The sequence below is a fragment of the Trichomonas vaginalis genome, chromosome V, assembly GCF_026262505.1.
Source record: "Trichomonas vaginalis G3 chromosome V, whole genome shotgun sequence".
NCBI classification, from domain to species: Eukaryota; Parabasalia; order Trichomonadida; family Trichomonadidae; genus Trichomonas; species Trichomonas vaginalis.
In genome coordinates, this window is record NC_067207.1 from 3417363 (window position 1) to 3433301 (window position 15939).

Below are 15939 nucleotides of genomic sequence, written 5' to 3' on the forward strand. Positions count from 1 at the left end.
TCTTGTTCGCGCGAATCTTTGTAGTTTGCATCAAATTTTGAATTTAAAAACAAGAAAAATAGTGAAATAAAGTAAAGAAAATCGAGGTTTTTATTCGTAAATAATTGGCTTTTGATTACGTATGGCTCTAAAATGAAGATTTTGTTTTGGAATTTTATCATTATTCTTTTGTCGTGAAATTTTCTATGCTTTCTTTGAGGCTGATGACCTGGCCATCAACCAATGTAAATCTTTTTCGTGATCTTCAAAATCTGTTGGAGTAAAGTGTACGCCTGTGATTGGATTAATCGGCAGGCTCGCGTGAGGCATATTATTGTAAAAATGTATTACTTTTGGAATATCTTCATTACATCTGCAATTTTTTTCTGCATTGGGCCACCACTTTTCTATCTTTCCATTAGCCTGTGGATTTCCAGGCTTATTGAAAATTTGTGTAATTGAGTGTTTTTTGCAAAGTTTCGTGAATTCTCCGAAATTCTCTTTCCCGTTATCCGTCCAAATCGCGTAAGGATAACCGGGAATCGTTTGTAAAGCTCTTTCAAGTATTATAGCTGTATTATGAGCCGTTTTTTCTTTCATGAGCTGATAATCAATAATTTTTCGAGAACGATCGTCGATTATGGCATATAAATATTGGCCTATCGTTCCACGCCAGTAATGAATATCGGCGTGCCATATTTCATGGCACTTTGTTGCAACGTAATTTCGAGGTTTGTATTTTTGTTCTGTAATTTCTTGATTTTCAGGAGGTTCCTTGATGAGGGCCTCATAAATTTTCCTTCCCATTCTGTAAGACGGAGGTGGAAATGGTTTTTCGATGTAATTAGCTGAAATTAAAGATTCTTCGACAGAATTTGTTTTTAAAACTGGACCATATGATTTCGGGACTTCAGTAACTAAAGAAATTCTATCAGTTTCTTTAAGCCAGTTACCAGAAGTAAAAAGGTTTGCATTTTGGAAGTTTTCTTTGATTTGCTGAAATTCTTGAGGGTGACTCTCAATTTTTGTAAGGTCTGTTTGAATTTTCTGTATTATTTTGTTGATTCCAGTATTCGGCATTTGATCTTTGAAATTACAAAATGCTTGAGCAGCATCCAAATCGATTTCTTCTGGTTTTCTTCCTTTTGGAGGATGATAAGGAATTGGCGCACGTAATTTTACTGCTTTTCGAAATGTGTTTTCAGAAATTTTTGAATATATAACTCTGCCTTCATGATTTATTTTAGCTTTCGCGCAAATATCAGTTAACTTAACTCCATTATTTGATTTTGTGATGGCTTCACAAAGCCAATCAATATCAATCTCTTCTGGAGAATGTCTTCTCATCTAGAATATTTTCTCATCTAGAATATTTTCAATACTTTACATACAAACATTTTTATTTCTAAAAAACTTTTTAATTTTTTCTAGGATATATGAATGAAAATAGTTAGAACAAGATTTTGAAGCTCAAAACATTAAAAATTATTAAAGATTTGTATAATATGATTAAAAATGGGAAATAATATGAGGCAATATAAAGGAATATGAATATTAAATAAATATATCTAAATAGAAAGAATCAGAAAAATCAAATTATTGGCGCCAAAAATGTCACCTTTTTGGTGAGCCATTTCGGTATGAGATAAAAAACAAAATTCGAATTCTTTGTTTTATTTTGTTATAATTTTTATTGACTTTAATTTGAAATTTATTTAGATGTGTAATTTGTATGCTGTTAATCTTTTTAGCACTCTACAGAATTTCGAAAACAGCCATAATTATTGATTCGCTTCGGGTTCTAAAAAATTGAGAGAATTGAGGGATTTAAAATGGATTGAAGAGGAGTTCTCGTCTCAATAAAATAGTCTTCATGATTTAATTGGGAAATCTTATGAGTAAAATGAGAGCGAGACAATTTTAGCACAATCATCTGCAGTTTGCATAATTAAAAATCAATTTTGCAATATACTATTTAAATATTGTTTAATCAAATAAAAATTAAAGCTTAATGGTGTAATTACCACTATCTGACATTCTCTCAATTTTTTTGACATCCGAGCTTTATACCCCAATATGCTATGATAAAAAACTAATATTTTCCCTCTGGAAAAAGTTAATATAAATCACTACATAGTACTTCATATGACTTTTATACCTTTTTGTTATTAAAAGAAAGATATGTTGATGTTATGATAGCATGTCAGAAAGTGGTATGTGCACCCTTAATTCAAAAGGAATAATTTCATCATGGTGCATTAATTCATACTGGGCAAAATTCTTAAAATCAATCCTTGTATTTTGAGCAGTTCGTTGCAAATAGCTAGACCCACAGCAGCAAGTAATAAGAGTCCAACAAATTGCCCCTAATGTAAATGATGTATTGTTTTCTTGACTGGTTGCACTGAGTAAACCGATTAATTTATAGTCTACAAAAATGTATTTGCGTAAGAAATAAGTTGAATGAATTATGTTTTCTTTCGCAATACGGCTAAGTCTATTTGTACAAAGCAATAATACCACAATATGATAATATGCACTTCTCCAGTCAAAAGTGTCATGAAAAATTTTTCAATTAGATTTTCATAAAAAAACATTTCAAAATGATAAAAATTACAAGGGAATTATTATATTTCAGTTGATTATATATCTTATACAACACATAAATTAATATGATTTCTGTTTAAAAAGTCAAGATATAACTGACATTTCTCAAATAGTGTTTAGATTTAGTGCATTTTGCATCACCATCATATTTATTTACATTAATAAAGCCATTTAAACACAAGTTAAATTTTACCAATTTTTTATAGATAACTCAGTACCAAAATAGACTCAGAATGAAAAGAAATAAAAAGTGACAAATTGTTTACGTATCGATGCAGCGAACCCTTAAAAATTGAGACGTTTCCTGTCATTTTTTGAGATTCTCTCAAACCTCTGAAAAGTCCGGATAAATATGCTAAATACAGTGGATATCGGATATCATTTCAAAAATTTTCAATAAATTTTGCCCAAAATTTTGATGGGTTGTTCATGCTCATCCTCGGATATAAGTCCTTCAGCTGAAAGGAGTTTTTTTCACGTTCGGATGGATTTTCTAGATGGACCACATTTTCAAAATCTCCAATTTAAGCCAATTCTTTATGATAAAGTAAATGAAACCAAAACCATAGTCCCCCCTTGTCATGGTTCCAAATTCGAAATTAAGAATGCATTTCCTATTATTCCATTTTTATATGATGGTGAAAACCTTAATTTTCTCGTAGGTTGTGATTATTATTTCATCAATAACCAAGGGCAAATTGGATATTTGATTTTGACATACAAAGGGGAATGCTGTGATACACCAGACGTTAGCCATGTAATTCAAAGACATGTTGATGAAACAATTCCTGTGGAAAGAAGGATGATGAAGATTGCGAAGTTGTTTTTCGAACCAGTACAAAAATGTCTTTTCCCCAAAATCTATGACTTTAATTGTGATCTCCCTAAATTTTACGAATTCAAAAAGAATTTACTGGCAAATAATTATATAATAATTAATCCACCAATTGCGCAACGTTCGTTTTCAATAGATGACAGTCTATTTATGAAATAGATGCACCACCTCAAATTATTCCTAAAAATGACGAAGAAGTTGATCATTTATCTCAAGAAGATAAAATAATGGATAAAAGTCTAAAAAGCATTCAAATTTGGCAAGAGAACTCATCAAATAAAGAAAATTATCAATCAAAAAGTAATTATACCCGAATAGAAGATGAATGGGAATATCAGGATTACACATCTTGTTTTGTTCCAATTCCCAAAGATAAACCAAATTACTACTATCACATTAAAAATAAAAATCAGACAAAAGGAATTGAAAGCAATGATAAAGTCTACAACCCGGTTATTGCATTTCGAGGGGTATACGATACTTGTCTATTCTTCTTTTATGGAACAAGTCTATTTGCGGTTTCAAATGATGGTAGAATTGCTGAGGGACAGTTGGTAGTTTTTCCATATTCGTATGTCCCTTGCTACTTGTATAACAAACTGAGATACCCTGCCAATTGTCGCGAGAAAATCTTAGTTCACCGAATGCAAAAATATTTTTCCAAGAAATGTATATATCAAAAAGAGCCCGCTTGCTTTCATAATTATCAAAATTATGGATTAGAAGCATTTGGTATTAGATCGGCACAATTGTATACTTTTGTATTCATTCCAATGGGAGACATTATTAAAAATGATTACATCAACCCTCGAGTGCAACTAGAATATAAGTTTAATGAAGAATTAGGTTGCTATGTAAAAAGACAAAAAAATGAATAAAAAATTTGATTTATTCCAAATTTTTAAGTTTACAATATAACTATTATTAACAGTTAGCAAAGTGTAATTCAAACAACTAATAGATATTGCTTATAAATCTAAAAAATATAGGAAATATTCAAAATTTTTTTATAATGGATACTAGTACAAATCAATAATGGATATTAAATTTAATTGAATTCACAAATATAAATCCGCGTTTCTGAGCCTGGATGAACGTTTCAATCATTGTAATGGCATAGTTTTAGTTTTATGAAAATGATTTTGTCACTTTTATTATGACAATTACTCCTTATAAAACAGCGGCAGAAGTTACACCTTTAATACCATCTAAGGAGGAAATTGCCCAAAATTTGAAAGCTGTTAAAGAAGCAATCGAAACAAATGTTCAAATCAAGCAAGGAAAACAAATTCAAGCAGAGAATTCGATACATACAGTGAGATTTCATACAGATGAGAAAGATTATACTGTACGTGTCGCTGATAGAAAAGTTGATCCATTCGATCCTGCAAGATTTCGAACTCGAAAAGTAATAGAACTCCAGGAAAAGGATCCGGAGCCAATCCTTACAGCTCCTGTTAAAAAACTTACTCCTGAGGAAGAAAAGTATTGGTATATTCCTCCAGTTATTTCTAATTGGAAAAATCCAGCAGGAAATGTGATCCCTATGGATAAAAGAGTTGCAGCTGATGGAAGACGTAATATAAAGCCAGAACTAAATGATAAATTTGCATTTATGAATCGCGCTTTAGAAGCTACGATGCAATCAATTAATGAAGCGGCGCATCAACGAGCAATTCAGCAGCGACAGCTCCTTATCAAGCAGCAAGAAGAAGAGAAAGAACAACAACGCGAAGAAGTACGTAAATTACGCGAAGAAAAAATGAAAATTGCCGCTCTCAAAAATTCGGAAGAAAGAAGTCATGATAAACTCATCGAGGAACATAACGAAGAAAGAAAACGCTTACAGAATAGAAGAAGAGATGTGTCTGGAAGGGTTGCTCCTGGATTTGCCCTTGTTTCTACGAATGAAGAAGTATTTGATAATAATTTGTTCGGAAAGAACGGAGGAATTGACCAAGGCTTCATAGATGAAGAATCTAATAACGCATACGATGCTCCATTATTTAGACAACCGACAGAAAAAGCTTATGTTCCATTTGCTGAGTCAAGGAAGTCAAATGCGGTTAATTTGTCTGCTTTATCTGACTCAAAGAAGGCTGGCGCTTCAAGCTTTACCATTTCATTTAAGAAAGGAAACGCTCAAAAACCAATCTCTAATGAAGGTCTTTATATACCTGATAAGGAATAATAATGTATTGTTATTTTGTATATAGATGATATAAATTGTTGTTTTGTTGTTTTTGATTGAAAATTTAATTCATATAATTTTTTTTAATGCATTAAATTGAAATTTATCAGATATATATTCATACAAACTGATGTTCTTCGTAATTTATAAATCACAAGTTGAAATCATCATAATTTATATTCAGAATTCACAGATAATGAATTTAAACCGCATAAATCATCTCTCTCTTTGTATCTGACCAAGTTGATTGTATCTATATTACTATAATTGCATAAGAATAAACTTTACTCTCTGGGAATGAAAAAACGAATCAAAAATTTTTTTATGGAAGAAGTTACAGATAATGATGAAATTGGTTCTCTGAAGAAACAGATCGCAGCAAACAATCTTTCTGGTTCATTGACTTTCCTTGAAAAGGCTTTACAAGGATTTTCGACCAGATACAGCAATTATACAAAAGTTTATCGTTCATTAAATGAATTATTATCATTCTTCAATATTGACAACGCAAATTTAGAGCTGGGAAGAGGTATCACTCAAGTTCTGCAGGTATATCTTCAAACTTCTATTAAATTTTGCAGAAAAATTGATAAATACATACCATCAATATCAGATGAATTTCTGATGAACTCGCCTGAATCTATTATTCGTGAAATGCGTCAGAGATTTGTTGCTGTTTCAGAAGAAATTTCAGAATCTACTGCCAATATTACTAATAAAAGCGCAGAAATGTTTGCATCTTATGTGTACATTCATGCTCACCATAGTGCTACTAACAAATCAAAATTAAATACTGCTGCATTTCCAGATATTAATGATATCCAGTATGATGTATCTCAAATTCATGAAGAAATGAAACATATTAAAAGTATTATGTGCTACTGCTATAGATTAGTTCTTATTGGTCAAGATAAAACCCAAGATATGGATAATGAAGCTTTTAATTTAATTAGCAGCTCTCTTTCGAGAGTTAAAGCTGACCTCGAGAATGCCGAAAAGACATTTGTAAGGCATGTTACTTCGCTTCATCACCTTGATATGTTATTAAACGGTACTTTGGAAGGAAGGATTAGAACTGGGCTTTCCAACCTCCAAAACGCAGGCAATGCTCAACAAAATGATGCTGATCAGCAATCAAACGAAAATTAAGATAATTTGCACAAATTAGTACCTGATTTTTCGAAATATCAATAAATTCCATATTAATACTTATTGTTTGTTTGTATATAGATTAAATATGATGTTTGTGAAAATGATATCTTGAAAATTTTTTATACCAACAAAATAATTGTGTATTTAAAGTTAAAAAGCTTTGATTTCACGCAGTCACTCCCTTCAATTTTGAGAATTTTATGAATTCTGCTTAAATTGAAGAATAATGTTTTAGATTATCAGACAAAATGTTTTAGATTCAAATAATTTTATGATATTTTGATTTATGAGAAGATAAAGATGATATACTTGTTTTAGGCAAGATCATTGAAATTTCAATGACTCAAACGGACGTTTAGAAATGAATTCGCTCCTCTCTACAGCAGAGGACATTCAATCTCCACCATCACCGCCACGCGGGATAGATACTCCAAAAACTAGTTCTAGATCAATTAGTGACCCATCATATCTTCAATCCCCAGCAACACCATTATATTCAGAAAAACAACAAGAACAATTTACAAAAAGAAAGCAAGAATTGGAATTAGAAGTCAATGTACTGATTCAAAAACGAACATCACTCGAAAATCAACTTAAAGAACTTAAAATAAATCGCGTTAGTTTTTCAGAATTGACATTACTTAAAGCTTCAGTAGCGCAGAGAACTAATGAGGATAACTCTTCTAAAATTGAAGAATTGATGAATAGTTATGCAGAAATTATTAAAGAAGTTCGTTCAAATCAGTCGCAAGTTGATATTCTGGAAACAAAAATACGAGAAGAACAAGAAAGAAGGAATTTAATATTCGGTGAAATAAGTACAATGGAACAAGCACTTGATTTAAGTGATTTATCTTATAAAATACCAGAGTTCAAAGGAGTTACTATGAATTTTGATCATAGTCAGTACACATCTGATATTGAAAGGCTTTCAATGACGTCAAATACATCTAAACAGATTTGCAATGAGTTATTATGTGCTAAACCACCATTAAATGTGCTTACTGAAGCTGCATCAGAATATTCTAAATGTACAGAATCAAAGTGGAAAGTCAGAGCAATAGGAACAAGTATTTTCAGAGGGGAAATTTCTGCTCTTCAAAAACAGCTAAGTGAAACAGATAATTACATCCACAAATTAGAAAATGAAATCAAAAATGATAAAAGCAAATCAGAAAGCTATCAAAATCAAATGAGGAAAGAAGAAATTGATTTAACCAATAACAACTTGACATTGGTTCAAAACTATAAATCACAGATTACTCAGTTAGAGTCTAAGATTTCAAATCTTAAAACAGAAGTAACAAATTCCGCAAATATTTTTGAATCAATTCAGCAAGAAATGGAACAGATAGATCATAATAGAGTTGAAATGAGTTTGAAGATGGCAAATTACTCAGAAAGTGAAGATGAACCAGAAAGTGTAACAGATACTGAAGGTTATTCTGAAGATTTGTCAGATAACCAGAGAAATGAATTATTAGACCGCAAACTAGTGTTGCAAAAGGAAGTTTCCAAACTACGAGAAGACTATCAGAAGTTGCAAGCTCAATCAAGTGCAAAGAAAGAAAAGAAAATACAGGAATTATCCAAAATTTATGCAAAATATAAATCAGCAAAGCATCGTCTCAATAAAAATGGCCTTTCTGGTGTATTGCAGCTTGATGACTCTCCTTTCCGCAAAAAGATTGGTCATCTTATTCATAAAATTGATTCAAATATTTTAGAGATCAGCCAAAACTTCGAATCTGGTATCTTATCAGCCTAAGTATCAATAACTTATTCTCTGAATCATACAATATCTTCTTATGAATATTTTATTTCAGGAAATATTTTGGAAAGGTCGTCTTTATATATTCAGCTCAGCTGGATCTTGTTTCTAGGTGATTCTGGATTGTTTTTTGTAGATATTATTTTTATCCGCGTTTATATTGATTTTGTTTATATGTAAAATATGTTGTTTTAATAGAAATTGAAAATTTCATAAATAATATGTTTTAAAATTCTAATATATTACAAACAAATTAAAATGATTTTGGAATAAAATGACCTGCTTCGTTAAATACAAAATTATTGTATGAAACAGGGGTACCATCAAGAAAGAGAAGCTTTGCCCATTTAGAAATTGCTTCTGGAGGCATAAAATCTTCATATTTAATTTTTTCTTGACTTTCTAAGTTACAAAATACTCCATTTCTAATTGGATCATCTATATATCTTGTTAGCAATAGTTCTTCGAATGATTGGTTCTTCAAAAGATGATCTTCAAGCAGAGATGAATCAAAATTAAAAGGAGTTTCAAAAGTATCAAAAGAATAATATTTAACGGGCTCTCTTGTCAAAGGTAATGTATCATTGCCCATTTTATAGCATTGGACATGGATTTTTTGGTAAAAATCTTCTTTTGATTTGTTAATATAACGTAAAAGTGGAACAAGTTGGCAAATATCGGATTCAAATTGATTTTCATTCTCATTTGAGAAGCCAGTGATATTGTGGAGAGCATAATGTCTGAAATTATCTAAAAATGAGTCAATTAAAATTTCTTCGATCTCTGTTTTTTCGTATATATAAGATCTTATTAAGTTTGCATAAAATGATGCTGAAAATGATGATATTCGACTCGATTCAGTCATTAAATTTGAATTTTGTGAAAGAATCATTGGAAATCCGTTATTTACGTATCTTCTAACGTATTCCAAATAAGAATTAATGTATCCTTTGAATTTTTCTTGGTTCAAAAACAAGGAAAGCGCTTTTGATTCAAGCAAAAAGCTTCCTGAATCTCCAAGATATGTTCCTTGTATAAAATTATATTGTTTCGTTAAGGGAAGTTCTCCATGTGCTAAAGGAAATGGAATTGGTCGAGAAAATGCATGTGATGCAATTTCAGCGCATTCATCGAGTTTATTCAAGTACATTTCATCGCCTGTTAGTGTATATATACTAATTAATCCTCCAATAATATGAATGAAGAGATCTTTTGTGTGAAGGAATCTATTTTGTTTACAAGTAAAAGATTTTTCAGTCCATTTACGTAATTTTTTGTACAACTTGTGATTTTCCATGATATAAAGCGTATCTAGTGATGATATTGCTGTAATTCCTAATCCTGAATGGTTTGAACAATCACCAGATTCAGGATGATAATAATCGCTACCTAAACATGATTCAATGTATTGTGTTATTGATGTATCAACTGTGTTATACATTAATCTTTTGAATCGAGTTGTTTCTTTGGAAATTTCGAATTTTAATCTGAAAGATTTGATTTTATGACGCTTAATCTCAGAAAATGTTGAAGTATCTGGTATCCTTGAGAATATCAGAAGAGCTGTTATGATTAAAACTAAAAATTCTGCTAGAAAGAATTTGAGTAAATCCTTCCTACGAACTTTCATTATTAATACTTCGAAGGAATAGTAGATGTGTAAAATATTGTCTAAACATATATAAATCATTCCTGTAATTCTTATTTTTCTTCTATTTTATTTGGAATGATTTTATACAATTAAAGAAACAGAAAGGATGTAATCCTTTGGAAGAGAAAGCTGTTTGTTATATAAAAATCCATTAAGAGAGGTAGGGCAACGATAGAAAATTTTTGGAAAAAAAGTTCGGAGATCATAAACGTATCATATTCCCTGCATGGTTTGGTATCTTCCGCCATGCGTTGTGCCAAACATATTGACACTTTCCAATAATTAATTTATGGTATGAGTCACAGAGTTAGATTATAAAAAGAAAGTAAATAATTGCAATTAGAAATCATATATGTCGGAAATCAAATGTTGATGAGCAGAAACCTTTTACTCATCATAAAAGAGATAAATCACTAAAGATTTGTATACATTAAAATTTGATATTTGGTGCTCGAAAACTGTCTGATGGGACTCCTCCAAAATGAACCAATCTATCGCTGAGGACCAAATTAGATGATGTGGATGGTGTATTCTCTAATTCTAACTTAGGAAGAATGGGAACAAAACGAATGACGACAACAACATGTCAAACATAGATTAAATATCTATGAATCAATAAAGTATACGTGCATTGAAGGTGATAACGATCACTTGAGGCTTATAACTCTTTGACTAAATTATGCAATAATTAAATATAATCATTTTTATATTTTTATACTGATAGTAATTAATATACTATCCTGCTTAATAAATGGTATGATCAAATTTGTTTGAAAATTTAATTATGTATATGAAACTATGTCTTCTATATAAAAATCAAAATTTTCGGACGAACCTAGATTGAACCTTTATGAAAATCTATCATTTTTGTTAATTGAGTTAATATGAATCTTTTACATATGTATATATAGCATTGATAGCTTATATAATCATGGTTTATTCCATATTAACATATTTTTTCAGTTAAATTTGTTAATAATATCATGTAACAAATTAATTCAAGATTAGAATGTCTACAAAATGCTAACAAATAAGAACAAAATACGATTTCTCGACTTAAATTTTAATATGGAGTAGTTTTTCGTTTAAATCTAATTAAAAATGAATAAAAACTTATCTTGTACTATTTTCATTCAAAGATTTTAATAATGTAAATCATGCATTTTCATAATTCAGTACAGTTCTTTTTAGAATTAAAGTTGATGAGGATGATATTTGTGATTTAAAATAATTTGTTAATGTTCACCTTTTATTCATCACCTTGTGGTATGCCCTAAAGCAATAGCATTATCAATTCTGCTGAATTGATCAACTCAAAATTCCAAAAAAAATTCAAAATTTCAAAAATGAAATTAACCAATTTGAATTTTCACATGAAAAAATCAATTTCGAAAAAAATTTGGAAAATCAAAGTATTTGATAATTACTCAAATAATCAATTTACATCGTTTTTACTCATAAAAAACAACTAATTTTTGATTTTGATATCATATTTGATAAATACTCATTCCAGAGTTGACGTAATGTATTAATTATTGTTAGAGATATTGCTTTCGCAGCAAAATTCTTATTTCATGAAAGAAAAAAAAAATGATTTTATTCCAACAAAAACAAGTAAACAGATGAATGGAAACGTACTATATTTTCATAAATGTAGTAATCAGCGTGTCAGCTTTTGTTTATCATGTTCGAGTCAAAATGTATTAACTTGTAATAAGAAATATTCGAAGATTATATGAAGTATTGAGCATTCTTTGTAGAAATATTTGTAATTCATTACTAACATATATAATAAAGTTGTTTTTTTTTCCTTATTGCAATAATTTTGTCTGATTTTAATAACTTTTCATGTATACGAGTTGTGTGAATATGCATCATAATATGCGTAAATATACTTATTTGCGACGAATAATGTGGTTGCATAATGGAGGTGCTAAATTTTGATTTTTAATATGGGGCTTTGGTATGTATAATCATGTTCTTATCTCAACGTAGGAGTATTGGTGCAATATGATTAAAATTTACGAGGTTGATCTTAAATTGAATAATTCTGGAGTATAAATCACAATGCAGCTAATTCTATGTTAAAGATAGATACAGATTGTAGTAATCAATTAGGGAGTACAAATTCATTCTTTCATTTCTGTCGTATTGAGCAGAAAGGAAGAGATCATAACCCTAGGAAAAAAAGCCCAAATTTGTCACTTTTCATAGTACGTTAAACTCAATTCGCTCGGCGAATGCCGAGCACACGTACTCATCATTCAACATAATATTCTCATTCTTTGGTTATTATAGTGCCAGACAACACAAGATTTCAAAGAATTACTTGAGTTTTCAATTAATCTTAATCCGATTTTAGATTTATCGAGAACTCCATCATCACAATCACATACTTCAGTGCGGTAACTACAATTATCCATATACAGAAGGAAGTTCTTTTCGAACAACTCATTTGGAGTCTGTTTTGGAAAGAACTTCTTTCTGTCCGACTTAATTTCATAGTTCCTGATCAACCAAAAGACAGAAACCACACACTATCTACTTAGGAAAGGAGTTCTTTCTAAATCTTCCTTAAATTGAGATTTTACGAGAGATAACCCTTCTATTGCACTTAAAAATGAACATTTTGATATCTTTAGTATCACACATGGTCATATATAGTATTTCATCTACATGAATACATTCATCTTTCGAAGTCTCTCATTAAATGGGAGGCTTCGAAAGATGAATCGTTTTATTCATACAACTTTAAATCTCGAACACATTTAGAGAGTGAGTATATCATTTTATTCTTGTTTTGAGTTTATTCTGATTCAAAATTGCAGTGAAAACAGAAGTTCACACATCATATCTGAATGTGAGCTCATCTATACTTATACGATCTCAATACCTCCACTCTAAGCATAAGAGGTGAAGTTATATAAAAATTATCAGATGCGTTGAAGTCTCAAAAGTATTGCCTGAATGCTTGTTTCATATTTGTCCAAGTAGTTTCAATGAATAAATGTATTGTTTTTTATAATTTCGATTTATTTTTAGAAAATATTCAATATAAACCTTTATTGTGTTATTTACATCTCATAAATTCTCTGTCTAAATCATATAAAAGCGCGTTTTACCCCTATGAATCAAGAAATTCATTCAATATTCATGGTATATTTATTAAATTTATACGATTTACTAATAATCAATATTATATCCTCATAAATAGCAATATATTTTGGTAATCTATGATAATCATATACAATATTTGAAATCAAATTTTCATTAGATTAGGTTCCTTGTTAATAGTAAACCATTATATTTATTACTAATAATAAAATCTATGTGTCGTATTGAAATTCAATAAAATTACTTATTCGGTCCAAAAAAACAAATTAGATAAAATTTTTCTTTTTTTATGTAATTTTTGTTTTTCATTTTTCTCAAGATCCTAAGTTATGTTCTAACTTTTGACATCATATCCTATCATGCTAGGCTATATATTATAGCATATCCAAAAGGCAAGGAAATCTATCAGAGAAGCCTTTTTGACCTATCGTTGCCCTACCTCTCCATTAAGACTATCAAAAAAAAATATAAAATATATTTTTTGAAATGTATGAACAAAATAACAGTGTTTACTCTATCTATATATAAACATAGTATTAATTATCTTCATCCGCTTTTTTCATTTGCAAAAATTTTTGAATTTCATTTCTTTGTTGCAAATATTGAGCTGAAGGGTTCTCCTCTAAAGGTTTTACCTTATATTCCTCTAAATCAGGAGGAACCATATTTGGATTAATATTATTTTGATTAAACTGCGTCAAAGTTGCTTCAACATCGGCTAAATTTATTTTATTGTCGTCGCGAGCTCTTGTTTTGTTTGCAGATTGGTTGATTATTTGATAAGTTAATTCTGATGCGATCAAATTTAGTAAATCGTTAGATTTATCGGGCAATTTCATATTTGGATCTATAGAATTCATAATTTCTTTGAAATCAATCTTATCATGTTGATCAATTTCAAGAACTGATCTCGGTCTTTCAGCTCTTGTTTCCATTTTTTTTGGAGTTTACAATTATCGTATTTCGCTCTTAAAAGTGACAACTTAATAAAAATGGAAGTTGTTCAGCTAATTATAGAAGACGAAAATGTTCTAAAACTCAGAGGATTGCAAAACATAGAGCCCACATTCGAGATTCGTCATGAAGGAAAATCATATCCATGTAATCCAATTCCAGCTGTTGAATCTGCTCATTTAATTTTCGAAGGATTCGTTAATACAAAAGCACTAGGATTCATAGAGTTACATAATGAAGATAAAAAGCACCTTTTGCCATCAATTATCAGTTTTTTGCATGGAAACACTCTTCGAATTGAACAGAGCAATGCAATGGATATGAAAGATATCGCCCAGGAACTTGGAATACCTTTAATTGAAGAATATGCAAGAAATTGTATTTTCTCTGATATGAGCAACCAACAGCAAATGGATAGAGAATATGAAGCGACATTTACAGTAGATATTAACTGATCAGCTTTTTTGTGTTTGAAATAAATGTTTTTAAATATATATCCCTAAATTATCTTAATTTATCGCTGTTTCGTATATATTTCTTTAAAGTTTCCTAATTTCTTATTGACAACAAAGAGGATGTTGTTAATTACGAAGGATTACAAAAAATTAAAAATATTTTTTAGTGATTATGATAGATTCTTGGGGTATTATTATTGTCGTCTGGCGGTTTTAGACGACAATGCGAATTTTCAAATAATAGGATTTTTAGCCAGATAAAGAGCTACTCCATATATCATGCGTGTTTGCATACTATATACATAGATGGAATTGATGTTCTTCCTTTATTTAGGTACCGAAACATGCTTGAAAAATCTAATTTTTAGACGACAATGATAATTTTGTCACTTTTCCAGACGACAATAATAATTTGTCACCTTTTTAGACGACAATAATAATTTTGTCACTTTTTCCAGACGACAATAAAACATCCTCTAGATTCTTCGCGGCAATGGATATGTCGATTATTTTCAAGCAAAATCTCCAAAAATATGTGAAGAATGAGTAGCAAAATTTACATAAAAGTGACAATTTAATCTAATTAATGATAATTCTTTCATTAATCAAACTAGCAAACAGTTTACCACCATGCGCGAGTCTTAATAGATGGTATCTCGATTGTAATATGTCAACCAGTAAAGATCCATTCGTTATTACTTGCCCAAGTTCTGGATATTATGAATATAGCTGCACTCCAGTAGTTGAATGCGAAGGTGAAACTACTGTCAAACAGAAAGTCCTTTGCTACCCAACAGATGGCAAAAGTCCTGCAATTGCATTAACATTATCAGTTGTTTTAGGTTTTCTTGGAGCAGATCGATTTTACCTTGGATATCCAACAATTGGTATTTTCAAAATGTTTACTGGTGGATTCTTTGGACTCGGATGGTATATCGATATTTTCCTTATCGCTTTAAGAATTGCAAAACCAGCTCAAGGAAACGTATACAGATTTGAACCGAACGCTAACTTTAGAATCCGTCTTCCAGGAGAAGTCTGGATGTAAAAATATTGTAATGAAATGAAGAGAGTTTTATTGGCTTACAAATTACTCTCTTTATGACTATAGTGTTATTACTTTTTCATTGTTTAAATTAATATTTTTTAAAAATATATTTCGAAATTTTATTTTAAATGTAACGAATCTGGCAATGATTATATAGGTAAAACATAACGAGAAGGTGTTAT

At 30.0% G+C, this 15939-nt stretch overlaps 8 protein-coding genes across 8 annotated transcripts, besides 5 other annotated features; 5 read left to right on the forward strand and 3 right to left on the reverse strand.

Moving 5' to 3' along the window:
• Positions 1–183: 183 nt before the first annotated feature.
• On the reverse strand, positions 184–1326 carry TVAGG3_0271990 (ribonuclease H-like family; the record flags this gene model as incomplete). The annotated part of the gene is made up of 1 exon (XM_051228636.1): positions 184–1326. One exon carries the CDS (start codon positions 1324–1326, stop codon positions 184–186), a length of 1143 nt encoding a protein of 380 aa, XP_051098366.1.
• A 661-nt stretch (positions 1327–1987) lies between these two features.
• Positions 1988–2020: a mobile genetic element.
• Positions 1988–2020: a terminal%2Cinverted (terminal inverted repeat of tvBac_53III transposon ID:TVAGG3_0272000).
• A 156-nt stretch (positions 2021–2176) lies between these two features.
• Positions 2177–2208: a mobile genetic element.
• Positions 2177–2208: a terminal%2Cinverted (terminal inverted repeat of tvBac_53III transposon ID:TVAGG3_0272010).
• Positions 2209–4577: 2369 nt separating this feature from the next.
• TVAGG3_0272020 (nuclear protein, SKIP-related family) lies at positions 4578–5803 on the forward strand (the record flags this gene model as incomplete). Its single annotated transcript, XM_001580924.1, has 1 exon — positions 4578–5612. The coding sequence occupies one exon, from the start codon at positions 4578–4580 to the stop codon at positions 5610–5612; it is 1035 nt and encodes a 344-aa protein (XP_001580974.1).
• A 133-nt stretch (positions 5804–5936) lies between these two features.
• TVAGG3_0272030 (uncharacterized protein) lies at positions 5937–6861 on the forward strand (the record flags this gene model as incomplete). Its single annotated transcript, XM_001580925.1, has 1 exon — positions 5937–6761. The coding sequence occupies one exon, from the start codon at positions 5937–5939 to the stop codon at positions 6759–6761; it is 825 nt and encodes a 274-aa protein (XP_001580975.1).
• Positions 6862–7125: 264 nt separating this feature from the next.
• Positions 7126–8532, forward strand: TVAGG3_0272040 (uncharacterized protein; the record flags this gene model as incomplete). Its single annotated transcript, XM_001580926.1, has 1 exon — positions 7126–8532. One exon carries the CDS (start codon positions 7126–7128, stop codon positions 8530–8532), a length of 1407 nt encoding a protein of 468 aa, XP_001580976.1.
• Positions 8533–8788: 256 nt separating this feature from the next.
• Positions 8789–10165, reverse strand: TVAGG3_0272050 (mannosyl-oligosaccharide 1,2-alpha-mannosidase protein; the record flags this gene model as incomplete). Its single annotated transcript, XM_001580927.1, has 1 exon — positions 8789–10165. The coding sequence occupies one exon, from the start codon at positions 10163–10165 to the stop codon at positions 8789–8791; it is 1377 nt and encodes a 458-aa protein (XP_001580977.1).
• A 2234-nt stretch (positions 10166–12399) lies between these two features.
• Positions 12400–12447: a mobile genetic element.
• A 1389-nt stretch (positions 12448–13836) lies between these two features.
• TVAGG3_0272070 (transcription initiation factor TFIID subunit A family) lies at positions 13837–14235 on the reverse strand (the record flags this gene model as incomplete). Its single annotated transcript, XM_001580928.1, has 1 exon — positions 13837–14235. The coding sequence occupies one exon, from the start codon at positions 14233–14235 to the stop codon at positions 13837–13839; it is 399 nt and encodes a 132-aa protein (XP_001580978.1).
• A 33-nt stretch (positions 14236–14268) lies between these two features.
• TVAGG3_0272080 (uncharacterized protein) lies at positions 14269–14773 on the forward strand (the record flags this gene model as incomplete). The annotated part of the gene is made up of 1 exon (XM_001580929.1): positions 14293–14709. The coding sequence occupies one exon, from the start codon at positions 14293–14295 to the stop codon at positions 14707–14709; it is 417 nt and encodes a 138-aa protein (XP_001580979.1).
• A 522-nt stretch (positions 14774–15295) lies between these two features.
• Positions 15296–15757, forward strand: TVAGG3_0272090 (amyloid-beta binding; the record flags this gene model as incomplete). Its single annotated transcript, XM_001580930.1, has 1 exon — positions 15296–15757. One exon carries the CDS (start codon positions 15296–15298, stop codon positions 15755–15757), a length of 462 nt encoding a protein of 153 aa, XP_001580980.1.
• Positions 15758–15939: the final 182 nt, after the last annotated feature.